The sequence below is a fragment of the Pteropus vampyrus genome, unplaced genomic scaffold, assembly GCF_000151845.1.
Source record: "Pteropus vampyrus isolate Shadow unplaced genomic scaffold, Pvam_2.0 Scaffold271, whole genome shotgun sequence".
NCBI lineage: Eukaryota > Metazoa > Chordata > Mammalia > Chiroptera > Pteropodidae > Pteropus > Pteropus vampyrus.
In genome coordinates, this window is record NW_011889052.1 from 1,594,349 (window position 1) to 1,610,630 (window position 16,282).

General features: G+C 45.3%; 2 protein-coding genes across 7 annotated transcripts in view; both read right to left on the reverse strand.

The window, feature by feature from the left end:
* Positions 1-279: 279 nt before the first annotated feature.
* Positions 280-5,145, reverse strand: IMPDH2 (inosine monophosphate dehydrogenase 2). The gene is made up of 14 exons (XM_011375393.2): positions 4,955-5,145; positions 4,476-4,524; positions 4,155-4,256; positions 3,965-4,039; positions 3,417-3,623; positions 2,829-2,916; positions 2,557-2,756; positions 2,387-2,477; positions 2,193-2,288; positions 1,077-1,220; positions 847-991; positions 610-753; positions 449-532; positions 280-348 (listed from the first exon to the last, which is right to left on the reverse strand). The coding sequence occupies exons 1-14, from the start codon at positions 5,050-5,052 to the stop codon at positions 327-329; spliced, it is 1,545 nt and encodes a 514-aa protein (XP_011373695.1). The 5' UTR covers positions 5,053-5,145; the 3' UTR covers positions 280-326.
* Positions 5,146-5,385: 240 nt separating this feature from the next.
* Positions 5,386-16,282, reverse strand: part of QRICH1 (glutamine rich 1) — a 35,155-nt gene continuing 24,258 nt past the window's right edge. For all 6 annotated transcript variants that reach the window (XM_011375394.2, XM_011375395.2, XM_023520550.1 and 3 more), the window contains 7 exons: positions 15,690-15,867; positions 14,890-15,044; positions 13,626-13,740; positions 8,713-8,821; positions 8,202-8,353; positions 7,780-7,870; positions 5,386-6,320 (listed from right to left, as the gene is read on the reverse strand). In XM_011375394.2, coding sequence (XP_011373696.1) covers positions 6,128-6,320; positions 7,780-7,870; positions 8,202-8,353; positions 8,713-8,821; positions 13,626-13,740; positions 14,890-15,044; positions 15,690-15,867 — 993 coding nt within the window. In that variant the 3' untranslated portion in view covers positions 5,386-6,127. The remainder of the gene's footprint in view (positions 6,321-7,779; positions 7,871-8,201; positions 8,354-8,712; positions 8,822-13,625; positions 13,741-14,889; positions 15,045-15,689; positions 15,868-16,282) is intronic.

A 16,282-nucleotide genomic window follows, 5' to 3' on the forward strand; every position in this document is an offset into this window, starting at 1 on the left:
CCTTTTGGGCTGTTCCCTGACTTCTCCTAAGCAGCCACTGTCAGAATCTGATATTGAACACGTGGGCGCCAGAGCAGTTCAGAGCTGGCTTGTGAACCAGCTTGTGAACTGCTTGGGGAGGCACTTTGGAACCTAGTACTACCTGCTTCCAGGTCCACAGCACACCTTTACCTCAGGGCCCGAGGCTTTCCCTGGAAATGAGGGTGTTGTGTTGTGTGCATCTGTGATGTGGCAGCTGCAAAGGCCCACGTGCCTAATGACTTCAAAAACCAAGCATCACTTTTTTCAAACTTTTATTGAAAAACCAAGGAGATACACTGTATTTTTCAGAAAAGCCGCTTCTCATACCTGTAAGCAGAAGGACCAGCTGTGAGGTAAGGGCAGCAGGAAGGAGGCATAGCAGAGACCTCCACCCCAAGCCCAGGGTGGAAAAGGGTTGGTCACTTACGAATGGAGGCTGTGGACGCCACCTTCCACTTGTGCCGAGGATGTTCTTTTCTCAAACTTGAGCTCCCCAGAATACATCATGGCTCTGAAAAGGGGCAGATGTACATGGGTAGCTGGCCCTGGACCAGCCCCTTAACCCATGTCCAAACTCCCTAGGCTTACCGCACTTGGGTCAAACTCTTGGCACCAATATCTTGGCAGGAGTGCTGGATGCCAGCGATCAAATAGGGGACAAATTTGTGGATGGACCCTTTGTCTTGCACAGCCCCAGACACCCCCTGGGCCACCTTGATTTTGTCAGCCTCACTGCAGGGAAAGGCAATAGACATGGACAAGGTCAAAGCCAAGATGAGGCTGTTTGTGCAGAGTTGGTATAAAGTAACTGATCACCTGTCCCACCTGAAATATCGGTTCTGACTGCTGAGATGCTTGTCCATGGCGTCAAGAGAGCCCATACCACGGTATTTCTTTAGCCGAATCCCATCAGAGAAGAAGTACTCGCCAGGGGCCTCGGTGGTGGCAGCCAGAAGGGAGCCCATCATGACTATGGACAGATGGATTGCTGGGGGTAGACCCTGAGTGGCATTGGGGAGGGAGTCCCACCGGGCTCCCTAGGTGCTGGGCCTCACCTGTGGAGGCCCCAAGGGCCAAGGCTTTGGCGATATGGCCCACATTTTGGATTCCTCCATCAGCAATGACAGGAACACCAAAGCGCCGTGCATATTCTGACACCTTGTACACTGCTGTTGCTTGGGGCCGCCCACAGGCTAGCACTGTTAAGAGATGGAGGAAAAGATGGGTGGGTGGAGTTAGTGGGCACAGGCAAAGGGCACTGTGGCCACAAGTCTGCACCCAGAGCTCTCAGCTATACCTGTACCAGGACTGCAGCCTGGCTGAGGACAAGTCATTTCTGAAACAGCTACTGCCCCCCTGCTTTGAACAGTACAAAGAACTGTGATGGCCACCACTCACCCTTGCGTGTGCACGTGCACGTGTGCATGGCCCAGGGCAGCCTCAGGCACATGCAGTCAGCAGCTGGGAAAACCCCGCCCAACTTGTATCAGGTGGGGTAGGGGTCACCGTGCAGTTAGTACCCAGAGGACCACCCCTTCCTACATGGTGGGCAGCTCAGGCAAGATCCGGGCAGTGGTTGTGTGGAAGGAAGTGTTTCAGAGTTGGTCCCTGAGGGGCACCTATTGCAAGAGATGTGGGCAGAGCAGGGCCTACCTGGGGAAGGACATCCTGCGCTGTAAACATCCCAGGAAGAGGAGGGGGAGCTATGTTCTCGAGCAGCCCCCAAAACAATGGTCTGTCATTCAGTCTGCCCTGCCCACCCAACAGCACCACAAACCCCGGGAGCTACAGCTACAGTCAACCAAGCAGCCGGGCAGTGGGCAGCTGGGCCGGGCTAGTGGGCCGGGCCGGACTTACTATAGCAGCCCGTGACAGTAGAAGGGCATTTGGGGCTGTGGGACTTTATGTCTGGAGGGATCTTGGGAGCCGCTAAATAAAACAAACAGACCAGAGTTTAGAGAGGGCGCAGAGCAGGAGCAAGGAGGCCAGGCTAGGCAGGGGGAGTGGCAAGTGAGGAATGACGAGAGCTCGTCTTGCTTCTGGCATGTCACCCATCCAAGGGGCCTCTTTGGCCCTGTGGCTGCCCCTATTGGAGGACTCATTTAGTTCCCAAGAGAGCGCCTGGCTCCAGGGCATGTGGATCTAAGGGCCCTACCAAGGCATCTTCTTACCTTCTTGGGTGATGCAGATGGAGCCACTGCCCATGCCCACCCGCAGGGCATCTACACCAGCATCAATAAGATTCTTGGCCTGAGCCGCTGTGACCACTGCAATGAAGAGCAGGGAAAGGCTCAGGTAAAGGTCTAGGTGCGAGCCTAGCTTCCCTAGCCTCGCCGCTCTTCCGTCTATGCCCATGTTTCCTCACCATTGCCCCCAATGACCTGGAGATTGGGGTATTTCTCTTTGATGTACTTGATCATGTTGATCTGGAAGATGGAGTTTCCTTGAGAAGAATCCTAGGACAGGAAGGAAGTCCTGGTGAGACTGGTATGACAGTTGCCCCTTCCGCCCCACCCTGCCTGTGCAGCAGCTCACCAAAACGACTGCGTCCACACCAGCCTGGGCTAGCAAGTCCAGCCGATACTTGTCATCTTCATGCGTGCCGATGGCTGCTCCACACAGCAGCTGCTTCTTGGTGTCTTTGGAGGCCAGTGGGTAATCCCGGTTCTTCTTCAGGTCTGTCCGAGCAATAATGGCCACCAGCTCGTCGTCTTCATTCACGATGGGCAACTTTCCTAGAGGCAGAGAAGAATATGAATCAGTCCCCAATCTTTGGTTACAGAGCCCTTCCTACCCCTAGGACTCACCTTTCTTGCTGCGCTGCAGAATTTCGTTTGCTTCCTTCAGCGTGATGCCTGCTGGGGCTACCACCAAGTCATCTCTCTTTGTCATGATCTAGGAGGGAGGGGAGCTGTGAGGAAGGGCCAGAGACTAAAACTCCCAAAAGGCCCTGCCCTTAATGCAGCGGTGAGGTTCTAAAGAACATGTTCACACACCTACACCTAAACCACCCTCCTCAAGTGAACCCAACAAGTCCTTGCAGCAATCTAGTGGCAAGTGTGAGAACTGAGTAGAAAGGACAATATGGTATTTGGAGCAGCCTGCTACACTGTAGAGAAAGAAGGGCCAAACCAGACGGATAAGAGACTTAGAAGATTAGGCCGAAGTTGGTCCTTAAACACTGCCTTCACCCTGGGGGTGGCAAAGCGTACATGCTGGAAACATTTGAGTAGACTGAAAGCCTCTGGTGGGGCGGGGCTGCAGGAACCCCATGAAGTGATCAGAAACTTGGCTAGGCACTCATCTTTCCTGGACAGCAGAGGCCCTCAGAAATGCCATTCAGGCAACAGAAGCCAAGTTGCCAGAGCTTGGCTGGGCTCTGCCAGTGCACCCACCTCTTCCAAAAACCGGTCGTGCTCCTCCTCCTTGAGAAAATCAATGTCCCTCGAGGAGATGATGCCCACCAGGCGGCTCCCCATCCGGCCCGTGTCGGTGATGGGGATACCACAGAAGCCATGCCGGGCCTTGGCTTCAAACACGTCCCGTACTCTATCCTTGGGGCTGAGGACTACAGGGTCTGTAATGAATCCCTGCTCGTATTTCTGGAAGGGATGGTGAAAAAGGGCATTTCTGAACTGCTTTCATCAGGTTCTTGGTCTGAAGCCTGAGGTCTGTGCCAACTCCCCCTTTGGCAGTGCCATAGGACCAAATCACACCAACACCTCAAACCCTGGGACAGGAGACGTGGTGGGCTGTAGGCACTGTCCACCTGGTCCTCTTCTGTTGCCTTAAGACCCAGGGTCTCAGGCTTTTATGCTCAGGAATTTAACTCCACAGTGGAGATAAAAGGATCCTAAATGGGGAACAAAATCCCCCACTCCCACCCTGCTCCACCTCAATGCAATTCCCAGGGACTCCTGACCACGATCCTTTCCCTTCTGACCTTCACTTTTCGAACTTCGTTGGCCTGGAATTCAGGTGTACAGTTGTGGTGAATGAAGCCAATACCACCTGTAAGCTGCAGAATAAACAGAAGACAAGGGAAAAGTGTCAAGAATAAGAAATGAATGACTATGCTTTTGGGAAAGAGAGATCAGGCCCCTGTTTCTGCCCTTACTCCCCATGGTGCTCACCGCCATAGCTATGGCCATTCCAGCCTCTGTGACTGTGTCCATAGGTGAGGAAACCAGTGGGGTCTTCAGAGTGATCTTTTTGGTCAGTGCAGAGGTCAGGTCCTGAGGATAAAAGACCAGCGGATGTGAGAAAGCACGTCGTATACCTCACGATGATGCCAGGTTCCCCACAAAACAGGTGCCCTGTATGACCTGCATGCTAGTAAGACCATTCCATAGAAGCCACCCACAAGCCCAATTTGGCAAAGTAGCCAAAGACGAGGGTTTAACAGCACCTTACCCAATCTTCATGCTATGGACCCAATTCCTAGCCATACTCACCACCTGGTCTGCAGTGAAGTCGATGTACCCAGGGAGAATGAGAAAGTCACTACGGAGGAGAGCGAATTGGGAGTAAGGCTCAAGCTTAGTGCAACCCGAGACTCCATCCCCATGGATCATCTAATAAGGCATCTGGGCAGAGATGGCACTGACCTAAGCCCATGTGTCACAGGCAAGGCAGAGCACAAGGTGGAGATGGTGACAGAGAACCTTTTCTGCCACCTAGCTGTCATCAGCGTCCCTGGAACCCTGACAACTCCATGTGCCCAGAGAATGGAGTTTCTGGCTTGAAATCCCAACCACGGTAAAGATGCCACCTCCATCCCACCCTGCTTCAGATCTGTCAAAGTGAACCCCGGAGATGGGTGGGAAATTTCCGGAACCTGTCTCCCATGCCGGGCCCTATGGAAGCCCCACCCAGACTCCCAGCCTAGTGCGCCTCTCCTCCCCTCGCCCAGGTGCGCCCGCTAGTCCCGCACTTGTAAGTGAGGCCGTCCCCGCAGTTGAACAGCTGCTGTGCGGTAAGCCCGTCGTCGGGCACGTAGGACGTGCCCCCGCTAATCAGATAGTCGGCCATGGCCAGCGCGGGGGAAAGTCGGGGCGCCTGAGAGAACCACGCCGCAGAGGCCTCTGCCGTCAGGGCCGCGCCAATATACACCCGCCGCTATCGTCACTCCGCCCTACGCGCCAGACGTCAGGACGCAGTGCGCGGAGGCGGAGCCAGAGCGTATGTCGGGAAGGGCTGGAGAGGGAGCGCATGCGCACAGTACCACCCAGACACAGCCAGGGAGGTTGGGCTGTTGAGCTTCTCCGCCCCCTCCCGCAGGACCGTGGCCCAATAAACAGGATAGGCTTTGCTTCCACTGTCCCGCCAATCTCCTCCCAAATAAAGAGGCGTTGTTCACTAGCATGTTGAAAAGACGTGCTTGTCATTCTTAATAAACAACTAGATTAAGAATACATAAGAGAAACAGAGTGGTATCTTTATATGATACACAAGTGTATGTTACAAGAATTCCATCAGGCATAGGAGCCTCAGGTTTAAGGCCTCATTGTTAGGCCAAAAAAAAAAAAAAAAAAAAAAAGGCATGGTAAAGTTTTTACTTTAACATCTAAAATGTCACTTGTCTTAAAGGAGGGTGTAATAGAAATTGTCTTTAATAAATCATAATTGAAGTTCCCCTCATTTTCCTTCCATTAAGATGCTAAGTTTATGTCTGAGCATGAAGAAATGACTGTGGCTCCCCTGTGGTCAGCAAAGTTGGCCAGAGTGGAAGCCGGCTGAGGAGATTCCTTGGAGGGTCCATCCATCATTAATTCCATCTTTCTGGAAGAGGGGAAGGGGCCACATTTCTAACAGTCCAAGCCCTTTCCCCAGGCCCCAGACAAAAAAAAAAGTCATCCAGCAACTTTCTAGGACACCTGGCTCTCAGGAAACCCAGAGCCCCCATGGGCTGAGGAGTCTGCAACAGTAGGTTTATGAAGATGCACAGGAGGCAAAATTTCCTTTTACATTTTAAACAGAAGCAGTCTGAAAGCCTTCATAACTACACCAATAAAAAAAGAAAAGAAAAAATGGAGGCCTCTTCTTTAGTGTGAAAGTCTGTCCGTTTTTTCCTGGATGCTTCCCCTTACACCATGGCTAAAGGATCTCAGTGCATGGTGCTTGCACTGGCCACCGCAATGGCCTCCTGAATTTCTCGTATCACCAGGATCCGAGTCAGCATCTGTCCCATCTGCTCTCTGCTGATAGGCTGGACTGAGTACCAGATTGGGCTGTTGGGGGCCACCACTGGCTCAGGCGTCAGGTAAAAGGTGTCATTCCGGCCTTTCACACTCTGGGGACTGAAGAATATTTCGGTAAAAGCTGGTTAAATTTACTAGAATCTCAACTCAACCCTCCCACCTGAACCTTCCAGACAGATGCTGTCTACAAAAGTTGGGAAGGCAGCAACTCTGGAAGGTATGTTGGCACACCTACTGAATTCCACACAGCCAACACATACTACCTCTAGGATCTCCTTTGGGACTACTGCAAATGCCAGTGATAGGCTGCCTCTCTTCAGCTCCTCCCTCACATGCTGCCAGCTGCAACTCCTCTAACCAGCTGCCTGTAGGGCTCCCAGGGCTCACATCCCACCTGGAACCAACTTAACCACCCAGGTCTACCTCCAAGTCCTTGTTCATGTTGCTCCCTTTACCCAATCCACTGATACTTCCTCAGTTCTACCTGAGGGACTCTGCTTTCCCAAGTTGGCTATGATATGGGGCCCTTACCTGAGCTTACCACTCCTCACTCCCTCAATGTTGTGCTGTATTTCTTTTAAGTATTTAGCACATGCCATCCTCTCAGTGATTCAACCATCCACTCAAGATTTATCAAAGGGCTACTGTGTACCAGTCCTGCGCTAGGTGCTGATATTAATGAGCAAGACCTAAGAGTCACTACCTTATGAAGTTTATAGATAAGAGAAGCAGACAGTAATTAAAGTTATACAAATACATATAAAATGACAAAAAAAAAAAAATGTGGTAAATGCAACAGAGGAAACAGCCTAAGGGAAGAGGAGGGAATCTGAAAATGCTTCCCCGATAAAGCTGTGTTTGAGAATGGGGATGCACAGAAAATAACCAGCCATATGGGTAGGGGTGAAGTGGGGTGGGGTGGGGTGGGTGTTGCCCAACATGAAAAAGTTCTGTGCTGAGGCCTTGAGAAAGGGAGTATGATGCCTTTAATGGAGAGGAGCCACAGTGTAGCTACAGAGCCAAGAGCTACATGGCCATGAGGTTAAAAGGGGGACTGAATGAAAGGCCGTCTCTGCCACAGTAGGATTACTGTCTTTCTAAAGTGAAAGAAAACCGTGGAAGGTTTTAAGTAACATAAGACTCACAACACAGAAATAGCTTTCTGGCTTTGCTGTGAACATGACGGCCAAACTGCAGGGGCAAGAGAGAACAAAAGCCAGGGAAAGAAGTCTCCTGCTAGACTCATGGTGGTAGTGACAAAAGGTCAAGCCTAGGAAGATGCAGGGCTATGCTCAATATGTGATGGAGGCACCCCCTCTGTATTTATCTCTACTTTCATCACCTCTCCATGAAAGGGGGACCATCAAGGAGCAGGGGCCCCTTTTATATCACAGTGCTAGGCATGTCACATGCTTTGGGAAAAGTAGTAAGTCTGCTTTTATATTTAGCTTTTTGAAGTCTGTTTTTACTCTCGGTAAGGGACTAGAGAATGCCTCTGCACACAGGTACGCAGGTGCACGCACACACACAGTCATCCACTCAAATAAAGCCTCCTCACCATTTAAAGAGGTAGAAATCGTAGAGCTTGATGGGACATCTCAGTGGATTCTCTGGATTTTCCGTCTGTTCTGCATACATGTCATCTGTAACTATAAAATACACACCCACCATCACAGATATGGCACCAGACAGCCTTAGCTCAGGTCCAAATTAGGAACCTTAGTCTTCCAGCCAACCCAACTAGGAAATGTTGGAAGGGGAAAGGGTGTGAGGCATGGGAATTGACTATGAAAGGAAATGGCAAGTATCTTTTTGGGCATCTCTGCTTCTTGAAGAATGTGAAGTTTCTGGCTGAGAAGGGAATGGAGAATTCCTATCCAGCAAATCCCAACCTTCACACTCATCACTAGCCACCCCCAGGCAGAAGGGCAGAGCAGAACAAGTAGCACCTGTTTCTGAGCCCCTGCCTCCTTCTCCTACCTTTCTGGCCAGTCTGGTGGATTCCAAGTGCCTTCAGATACCGAATACTCGTGCTTTTATCCTTAGGATTAGAGGGATTCTTCTTTGTCTGTCGCAAGACCTTGGAGAAGGCCAGCTTCATGTGCTGGTCTACTGTCTTCAACAGGAAGTACCTGCACCGCAAGTGAAAGCAAGGCAAAGGGAAGGGTGCCAGGAGGAGACCATGACTTACGCTCTGCCATCAGTACTTCAGAGGAGTCGCTGCCCACACTCCCAGGATATGGGCAGGCCCACACCCAAACACACTGTCTAGTGGAGAAGCCACATCAAGACTGATGGTAGAGGCCTGGCAAGGCTGTCTGCCTCACTGGTCACCACACAAAATGCAGCCAAGTGGGGTTGAGGGCTTTTGGATGCCCAAAGGCTCTCAAATATGTGTTAAAGGAATTCAGAAGTCTGCCTGGATAGTTTCCACCCTCTTCACTGGGCAGATGCCAGCAGTGGCTAAGCATGAAGCCTCTAGAACACTTACTTGGTGTTAAAGAACATGAGGGTGGTCAGCAGGGTGGAAGGGGAGTGAGCCCCAAGCTGCTTGCACTCCCACAGCATCTCCTCAGTCACGTGGCTGGGCAGGACATAGCCTAGGAGGAATAGAGTACTGCTACAACAAGAGGATGGCAGGCAGTCCCTCAAAGATGCAGGATGGGAGGTGTGAGGCACAACAAGGACCACAAAGGGGTACAAGTTTAACCAGAAAAATCTCCCTGGTATGGCAGAATCATCTGGGAAGCTTGTTAAAACACAAATGGCTGAGTCCCAATACAGAGTTCTGGGGTGGGACCTGATAAGATGCATTTCTAACAAATTCCTAAGATCGAACTTTGAAAATCACTGCCTGACATACTACTGATTGTTCTTACCTGATGTTAACTCTTCCTTTAATCCGAGGTTAACATGGGACAAAAGGATAGCTCTCGGGGAAAGTGAAACACCCAAACTCTAAACCAAACTCTGTACATATGCATACTTCTCTGAAGAGAGGGTACGGAGCTTTCATCATATTTTCAAATGTATCCAGGACCCAAAGAACTGGTATGCACGTCCCTGTTTACACTTACTAAACCATCTGTCACATTTTCCATCTCTAGAAAGCATGTTCATTCTCATCCCCTCTATGGATAAAGAGGAGACTGACAGTCACAACTGTTACAGGTTCATAAGCGAATTGAGAGCTGGGGGTGGGGGCAAATGCCAGTAGTTTGATCACCAACTCTCCTTCATGTGTTCATTCAACGTGCAAGTGTTTCGTGTGCCAGGCACTGAAGGCCTGGTGAATGAAACAGCAGCAGACACCAACATTCTCCAGGCAGGCAGTGAGGGTGTCACTTCTTAGAAGCAGGGAAAGAAATATTCTGCCCAGTACACTCCTCTTTTCTGTTCTTGCCAAAGGTGGCCCTCTGACTCTGTTAGTGCACTTCCATCTCTTTAGGATTGTTTTGCCTCTACTCCAGTATTTTGTGGCCCAGTTACAATGAGATAAGCTTCCTTGCTCTTAGGCTTGTCTAGAGCAGGATGAGTGGCAGAAGGCAGCCCATCTGAGGGAAGGCCAACCTTAGGAGTGGTCCTAGGCATACCCTGGCATGCCCTATTTTTTCTGGGTTCACTCTTCTACCTGGTGTCACTTCCCTAGCTTTGACTGCTTCTTAACAACTTAAAGTGAACTTCAATACCTAAAAACCAAGACTCCTCAACAACTTAAAGTGAACTTCAATACCTAAAAACCAAGACTCCTCGCATTGTAGAAGGGAGATACAGATAGACATTACATAAAAGCCTTGTAGTTCTGATTCTGAACTACAAGCATCAGAATAATCTATTTTGTTTATATTTTTGGTTCTGCCTACTGAAAAGCCCAGAAACAATGATCAACACAGGAGCAATGAGCATGCCTAGCATCTAGACTTTGGTACTGAAATACCATTTACCACTAAAAGAACCAGGCTCCATGGAGAACGGATTGCTTCCAACCTGGGACAGGAAAGTCCAAGATAAGCCTGGAACATTTTGGCAAACCAGAAATCAAGGAAGAAGGGTGTGTCAAAAGAATTTATGGGCCAATTTAAAGAAGCTCCAAATGGCCGAAGATGGGACAATCTGAGCATCAGTAAAGATAACTGCAAAAGACTGAATGATATTAAATACATTTACATTCATTAGTTCACAATGACTCTTAAAAACAAACAAAAAACCACCCAGCTAATTGGTTATCACTGGGGAAAGATGGTGAACCAACTAATTCCTGTGAAAACTGCTAAACAAAAAAACAGCCCTTATATCTTTCCTCTTCCGTATAATCTATTCTGCTAGGAATTCAAAAGGTTGACAAGGGAAAGTTTCTTTGTTTTTCAGCTAATAATGAGGAAGTAATAACATTAGAATACCACCATTTACAAATAATAAATTTATGGATTTAGACATTATGGGTATCTGATGGAAATAAATAACCCATCTATGATGTAACTCTGCCAAAAAGAAAACACACACACACAAAAAAACAAAACCTGATCAATCTTTATATGCATCTACCAATTAACTGTAAATACAGGAAAAGAATAATATAACAAACTACACCATGAGGATGTATTCAGCAAAAAGTAGACTCCGTGACACTTTAAAAGGCTAGTTTCTTCCATAAATAAGTTGCCAGAAAAAAAATAAAGGGGGAAATTAAAGATTAAAGCTAAACATTAAAAGGTATACCAGCAATTTCAACGTGTGGACCTTATTTGCACCATGACTCAGATAAACAAAATTATGACATTTATGAGACAGAAATCGAAACAGAGATTTTGATATTATGAAACTATCCGAAACTTAACATACCACAATGCTATTAGACTTAAAAAAAAAAAAAAAGTCTAATAGCATTGTGGTATGTTAAGAATACATATTAAAATATTTATGAAGTGTTTGGGATTTATTTCAAAACAATATGGGGGGGGTGGGTGATGTATATATGAAATGAGATTTGCCATAAACACTAGGTACATAGAAATGTCATTCATCCATTTTGTTTACTTTTATGTTCTTGAAATTCCATAATAAAAAAGTTTAAAACAGCAAACTCTGCATAGCCACACTTGGCTTGGAAATTTGCAAACCATGAAGTGTGAGTCACTCACTCAGGTCTCTGATCTAATGACAGTCACTAAGAACGACCACGCTCCTAATGCCCTCAACATCTTCCATTCCCCCACGCTTTGTTCTTCAAAGTACTTACTTAAACATAAATTAATTTAGTTATTTAGACACTGTTGTTTCCCCCTATTAGACTGTAAACTCATTTCGTTCACTACTACATTATCTACATCTGAAATACTGTCTGGCATACAAGAGGCACTCAAAAAAATTTGTTGAACCAATAATTTTTCTAAAAGGTTAAGCATGTAACTATGTGTGCTGATGGAAGTTAACTAGACTGTTTTCAACTCATTTGGGTAAATACCAAGGAGTGTGATTACTGGACCATAAGGTAAGAAAATGTTTACTTTTGTAAAACAATATCAAATTATCTTCCAAAGTGACTGCGCTACTTTGCATTCCCAAGAGCAATGAATCAGAGTAACTGTTGCTTCTTATCTAACATTTGGTGCCGCCAGTGTTTGGTATTTTAGCCATTCTAATAGCTGTATAGTGGTTATTTCATTATTATTTTAATTTGCAATTTCCTGATGACATACGATAAACATCTTTTCATATACTAATCTACCACCTGTGTATCTTCTTTAGTGAGGCACCTGTTCAACTCTTTTGCCCATTTGTTAATCAGGTTGTTTTCTTATTGTTGGATGTTAAGAGTTTTTTGAATATTTTGGATACCAGTCCTTTAAAAGATATGTGTTTTGCAAAGATTTTTCTCCCAGTTTGTAGCTTTTTTTTTTTCATTCTCTTAAAAGTGTCTTTCACAGAACAGATGTTTTTAATGAAGTTCGACTTATCAGTTTTTTCTTTCATGGATCACAGTGCTTTTGGTGTTGTATATAAAAAGTCATCACGAAGCCCAAGGTCACCTAGATTTTCTCCTATGTTATCTCCTAGTTTTATAATTTTATAGTTTTGCGTTTTACATTTAGGTTTACAATCCATTTTGTGTTAGTTTTGTGAAGGGTGTAAAGTATATGTCTAGATTCATGTTTTTGAAGGTGGATGTCCTGCTGTTCCAGTACCATTTGTTGAAAAGACTATCCTTTATTGAACTGCCCTTGCTCCTTTGTCAAAGGTTAAGTTGATTATATTTTTGTGGCTTTATTTCTGGACTTTCTATTCTGTTCAGTTCATCTATCTGCCTATTCTTTCACCAAAACCTGAACACAACATTTACAGCAGCTTTATTCATAATTGCCAAAACTTGAAGTTCTTCAATAGGTGAATGGATAAACAAACTGTAGTACATCCAAACAATGAAATATTATTCAGCAATAAAAAGAAATGAGCTATCTATCAAGCTACAAAAAAGACACTCAGGAACATTAAATGCATATTGCTAAGTGAAAGAAACCAATCTGAAAAGGCTACATACTAAATTATTACAACTATATGAAATTCTGGAAAAGGCAGAATGACACAGTAATAAGACCTGTGGTTGCCAAGGATTCAGGGGGAGGGAAGGAGTAATGACTAGGTAGAACATAGGGGATTTTTAGGGCAGTGAAGTTTCTGTATTATACTGTAATTCTAGGTACATGTCATTATACATTTGTCAAGACCCACATAATGTACAACACAAAGAGTGAACCCTAATGTAAACTATAGGCTTTAATTAATAATAATGTTTCAATACTGGTTCATTAATTAACAAATACGCCACATTGATACAAGGTAATAACAGGGCAAACGCCGTGTGAAGGAGTATACGGGAAGTCTGTATCTCTACTCAATTTTTCTGTAAATCTAAAACTGCTCTCAAAAATAAAGTTTATTTAAAAAATAAACACCTCAGACATTCTACTGCAAAACTCATGTTCTTTCCAACACAACATGCTCCCCAGGAAGTTCCCTATGGGTAAAGCAAAAATTATGTTCTATATATGTAGAACATATGTTCAAACATAAAAAAATCTCCTATATGTAACATGAGTAACCTAGATAAAACAGTTCATAATTCTTAATTTTTGCAATGATTCTAATTTTAATCAATAAATTTTAAATAAAAGAATAACTACCCAACACTTTGTATGCCCCATGTCCTTGTCACACTGGGACCAGCTGGGTCCTGTGTCTGGTAAGCAGTGCCCCTTCCATATCAGGGTAAGCAGCACAGTCGATGCTGGTACCTGGGATTTATAGCATCCTCACTCACATGCTGTATCACAGCAAGCCACACAAACAGCCGACGCTCTTTAAACCTAGGTGGGAAAGACATCCAAGGACTAGGAAGACTCTTACCAAGTGGAGTGACTCGGGGCTGAATGTCCTTCAGAACTTCATGTAGCCACTCCGTAAATCGAACGTAATAAAGATCGGAGAAAATGTCATCAACTCGTCCATTTTCAAAAAGATACTAAAAGAAAAACAACAAAATTGCTGTTAATCTCCTGAGTGAGGCTTTCAGGGGAAATAAACATTTCTCTTCCAGTACCATCACCTATCCTTATCCAGTCTCCCCTTAATATATAACACACCAGGTCAAAACTGTCCAGCATGTGACACTTTCCACAGTACATTTCAAATCATGTGAACCGACCTGCACAACATTTAATTTAAGTCAATGGGGCAGATTTTGTATATGCTATTACACCCAGGCGAGGCATTGTCCTGTGATAGCAAAAAAAAAAACATGGGCCAGCCTCTTACTAGCTGTGGTGTAAATGAACTAGTGCAAGTCTTATAACTTTCGGGAATCAGTTTTTTTGTCTGTAAATGGAGATGACTGTGCCTGCCTTCTGGGACTGGGGAGACCATGGAATGAGACAACATGTAAAGCAATTCACCCAGTGCCCTGAGTGACTGGGAAGAAAGAAGAATAAACTGGGAGGCAGATTTTTCTCAGGTCCAGGCAACAGGGTAAGTGCCAACCAGCAAGAGTTTTTTTCCCGTCATACTATGGGCTTTTCCACAAGAGCATTCAAACACCAAGAAATCCACCTCAGTTCCCCTAAACTGCCAGTCTAAAATGAATTTCTGTTATGCTTCACCTTAGATGTCCTAAAAACCTAACTACAGTTGTATATTCTAACTAGTCTCCTTCAAATAATTATTTTGTGTTAATGCAGAGAATAAGACAAACTATGTTAGCACCAGAGTTTGTTTTGGATAAACTGCTTATATGCAAACCATGTTTAACAAAGAGTGTTATATAAAGTACCTCATGACTTAAAAAAAAAAAAGGCTCTAAGGTAACAAATTTACCAAATTTTTTTTGTGTTTTTCTTTCTTTCTTTCTTTGTTCATTTCTTCTTTTTAATATGCCAAATATTTTAACAAAAGTTTCTCTAGATGGTGGGATCATTAATGGTTTTATTTTCTAAAATGAACATGTAGGTCTTTTACAATTATAAAAAAGTATACCTAAAAGCTCATTACATGACTGATAGAGAAGGTCCCTATTATATACATAACCCCTTGCTTGTCATTTTACTAATTTGACTAAACGGCAAATAACCAATGGGAATACAGCTCAAACATGTTCCTGTAAAGTTCTGTTTCCTACCTTCTGAATGCACAGGAAAATATAGTAGAGTACATCTGGGTCATAGGGTTCACCTTCTCCATTTCGAGCTTCCCGGGTCATTAGACAGAGCCCATAGTTTAACTCGGCCACAGCAGAAGAGATGAGATCTTCTTGGAATCGCAGAAGTTGGCGCCCTACAACACAAGCCCCAAAGGTGAATGAGGGACCTGGCAACAGTCATCTCTTTATTGGTCACTCCTATCCCTAAAAGGAAGGCTCAGAGCAGATATTGCCCATGAGGGTGCTGGGATGGAAATGGTCACTTGTATCTATGATCAGAATTGGCCTACTAGGGCAATACCCCTGTACGCCCTATTACGCCAAGAGTTTCCTTTCCACAATCCTCTCCACCTCACACATCCTGAAAATATTTATTAGAGCCACATGAAAGCATCGAACAAACAACCCCCAAAACAAAAAGCAAAAACCCACAACAAAATCCAAGCTCTATAATATGAGAAAAACATAATGCTAAGGAAGAATGACCTGAGCACACTCACTGGTTCCCATCTCCTCCCAAAAGTTGCTCTGCCCAGATCTAGGTTGACTCCAGAAATCCATGTGTACAAAAATGCCTGGTCTTGGGCAAATCCCACAAATCCTGCTCATTTGCAGCTGGTCAGGCCTGCTTGTTGCTCATCTTGAATTCAGCATACTACTTCAGATGAAGCTCCCTAGTCCCCAGAGCCAAGGGACATCACTTTCCTGCCATTCTGTTCTGCTGCTTCAGTGCCACCGCATTTTAGACAGAGTCCACCCTCTCCTTCCCAAACACTCACTCCCAATGGGTGCCAGCCTGTTTTGAGCATCCTTCTCTAGCTCAGCATTCTTGGTCTGGGCCCAGTTTTTCCATACTTCAAGCCCTTCTTCTGGCTTCAGAGAATTTGGAAGCAGAAGTTCTGGGGAAGGCTGTGGCTGTGACTGTGGTTCAACTTCAGCAACCTGGACAGTTTGAGCCTATGAGAGAGAAACCATTAAAAAGTGTCAATACTGTTTTGCATCAGGCCCTTTGGCAAAACTGCCAGAAAAATGTTCTATTTCTTTTAATAATGATTAAAAAAAATCTCTTCTCCCTGCCATCCTTTCAAGAAACTTTGAAATTCTACTCCTTATCCCAGGGATAGCAAGGCCTAGAACAGTGATTCTCAGCCCTGTTATACTTTTGAATTTCTGATTTAAAACACCGATACCTGCACTTTACACCAGAATCTCTTTTTAAAACCTTCCCATGTAAAAAGACAATTCTAATGCTAATGTTTAGTCACTGCTTAGAATTACTGGCCCAAAGCATTGCTCATCAAACTATAATGAGCAAACAAATCATTTGGAGATTTTACTAAAGTACAGTTTCTGATTCAAAAGGTCTCTAACA

Coding starts and splice junctions, on each gene's coding strand:
- IMPDH2 (XM_011375393.2), bottom strand. CDS start 5,052: ATGGCCGACTATCTGATTAGCGGGGGCACGTCCTACGTGCCCGACGAC. Junction 4,040..4,154: donor GAATGGCCATAGCTATGGCG/GTGAGCACCATG, acceptor TTTATTCTGCAG/CTTACAGGTGGTATTGGCTT. Junction 2,917..3,416: donor ACGACCGGTTTTTGGAAGAG/GTGGGTGCACTG, acceptor CCTCCCTCCTAG/ATCATGACAAAGAGAGATGA.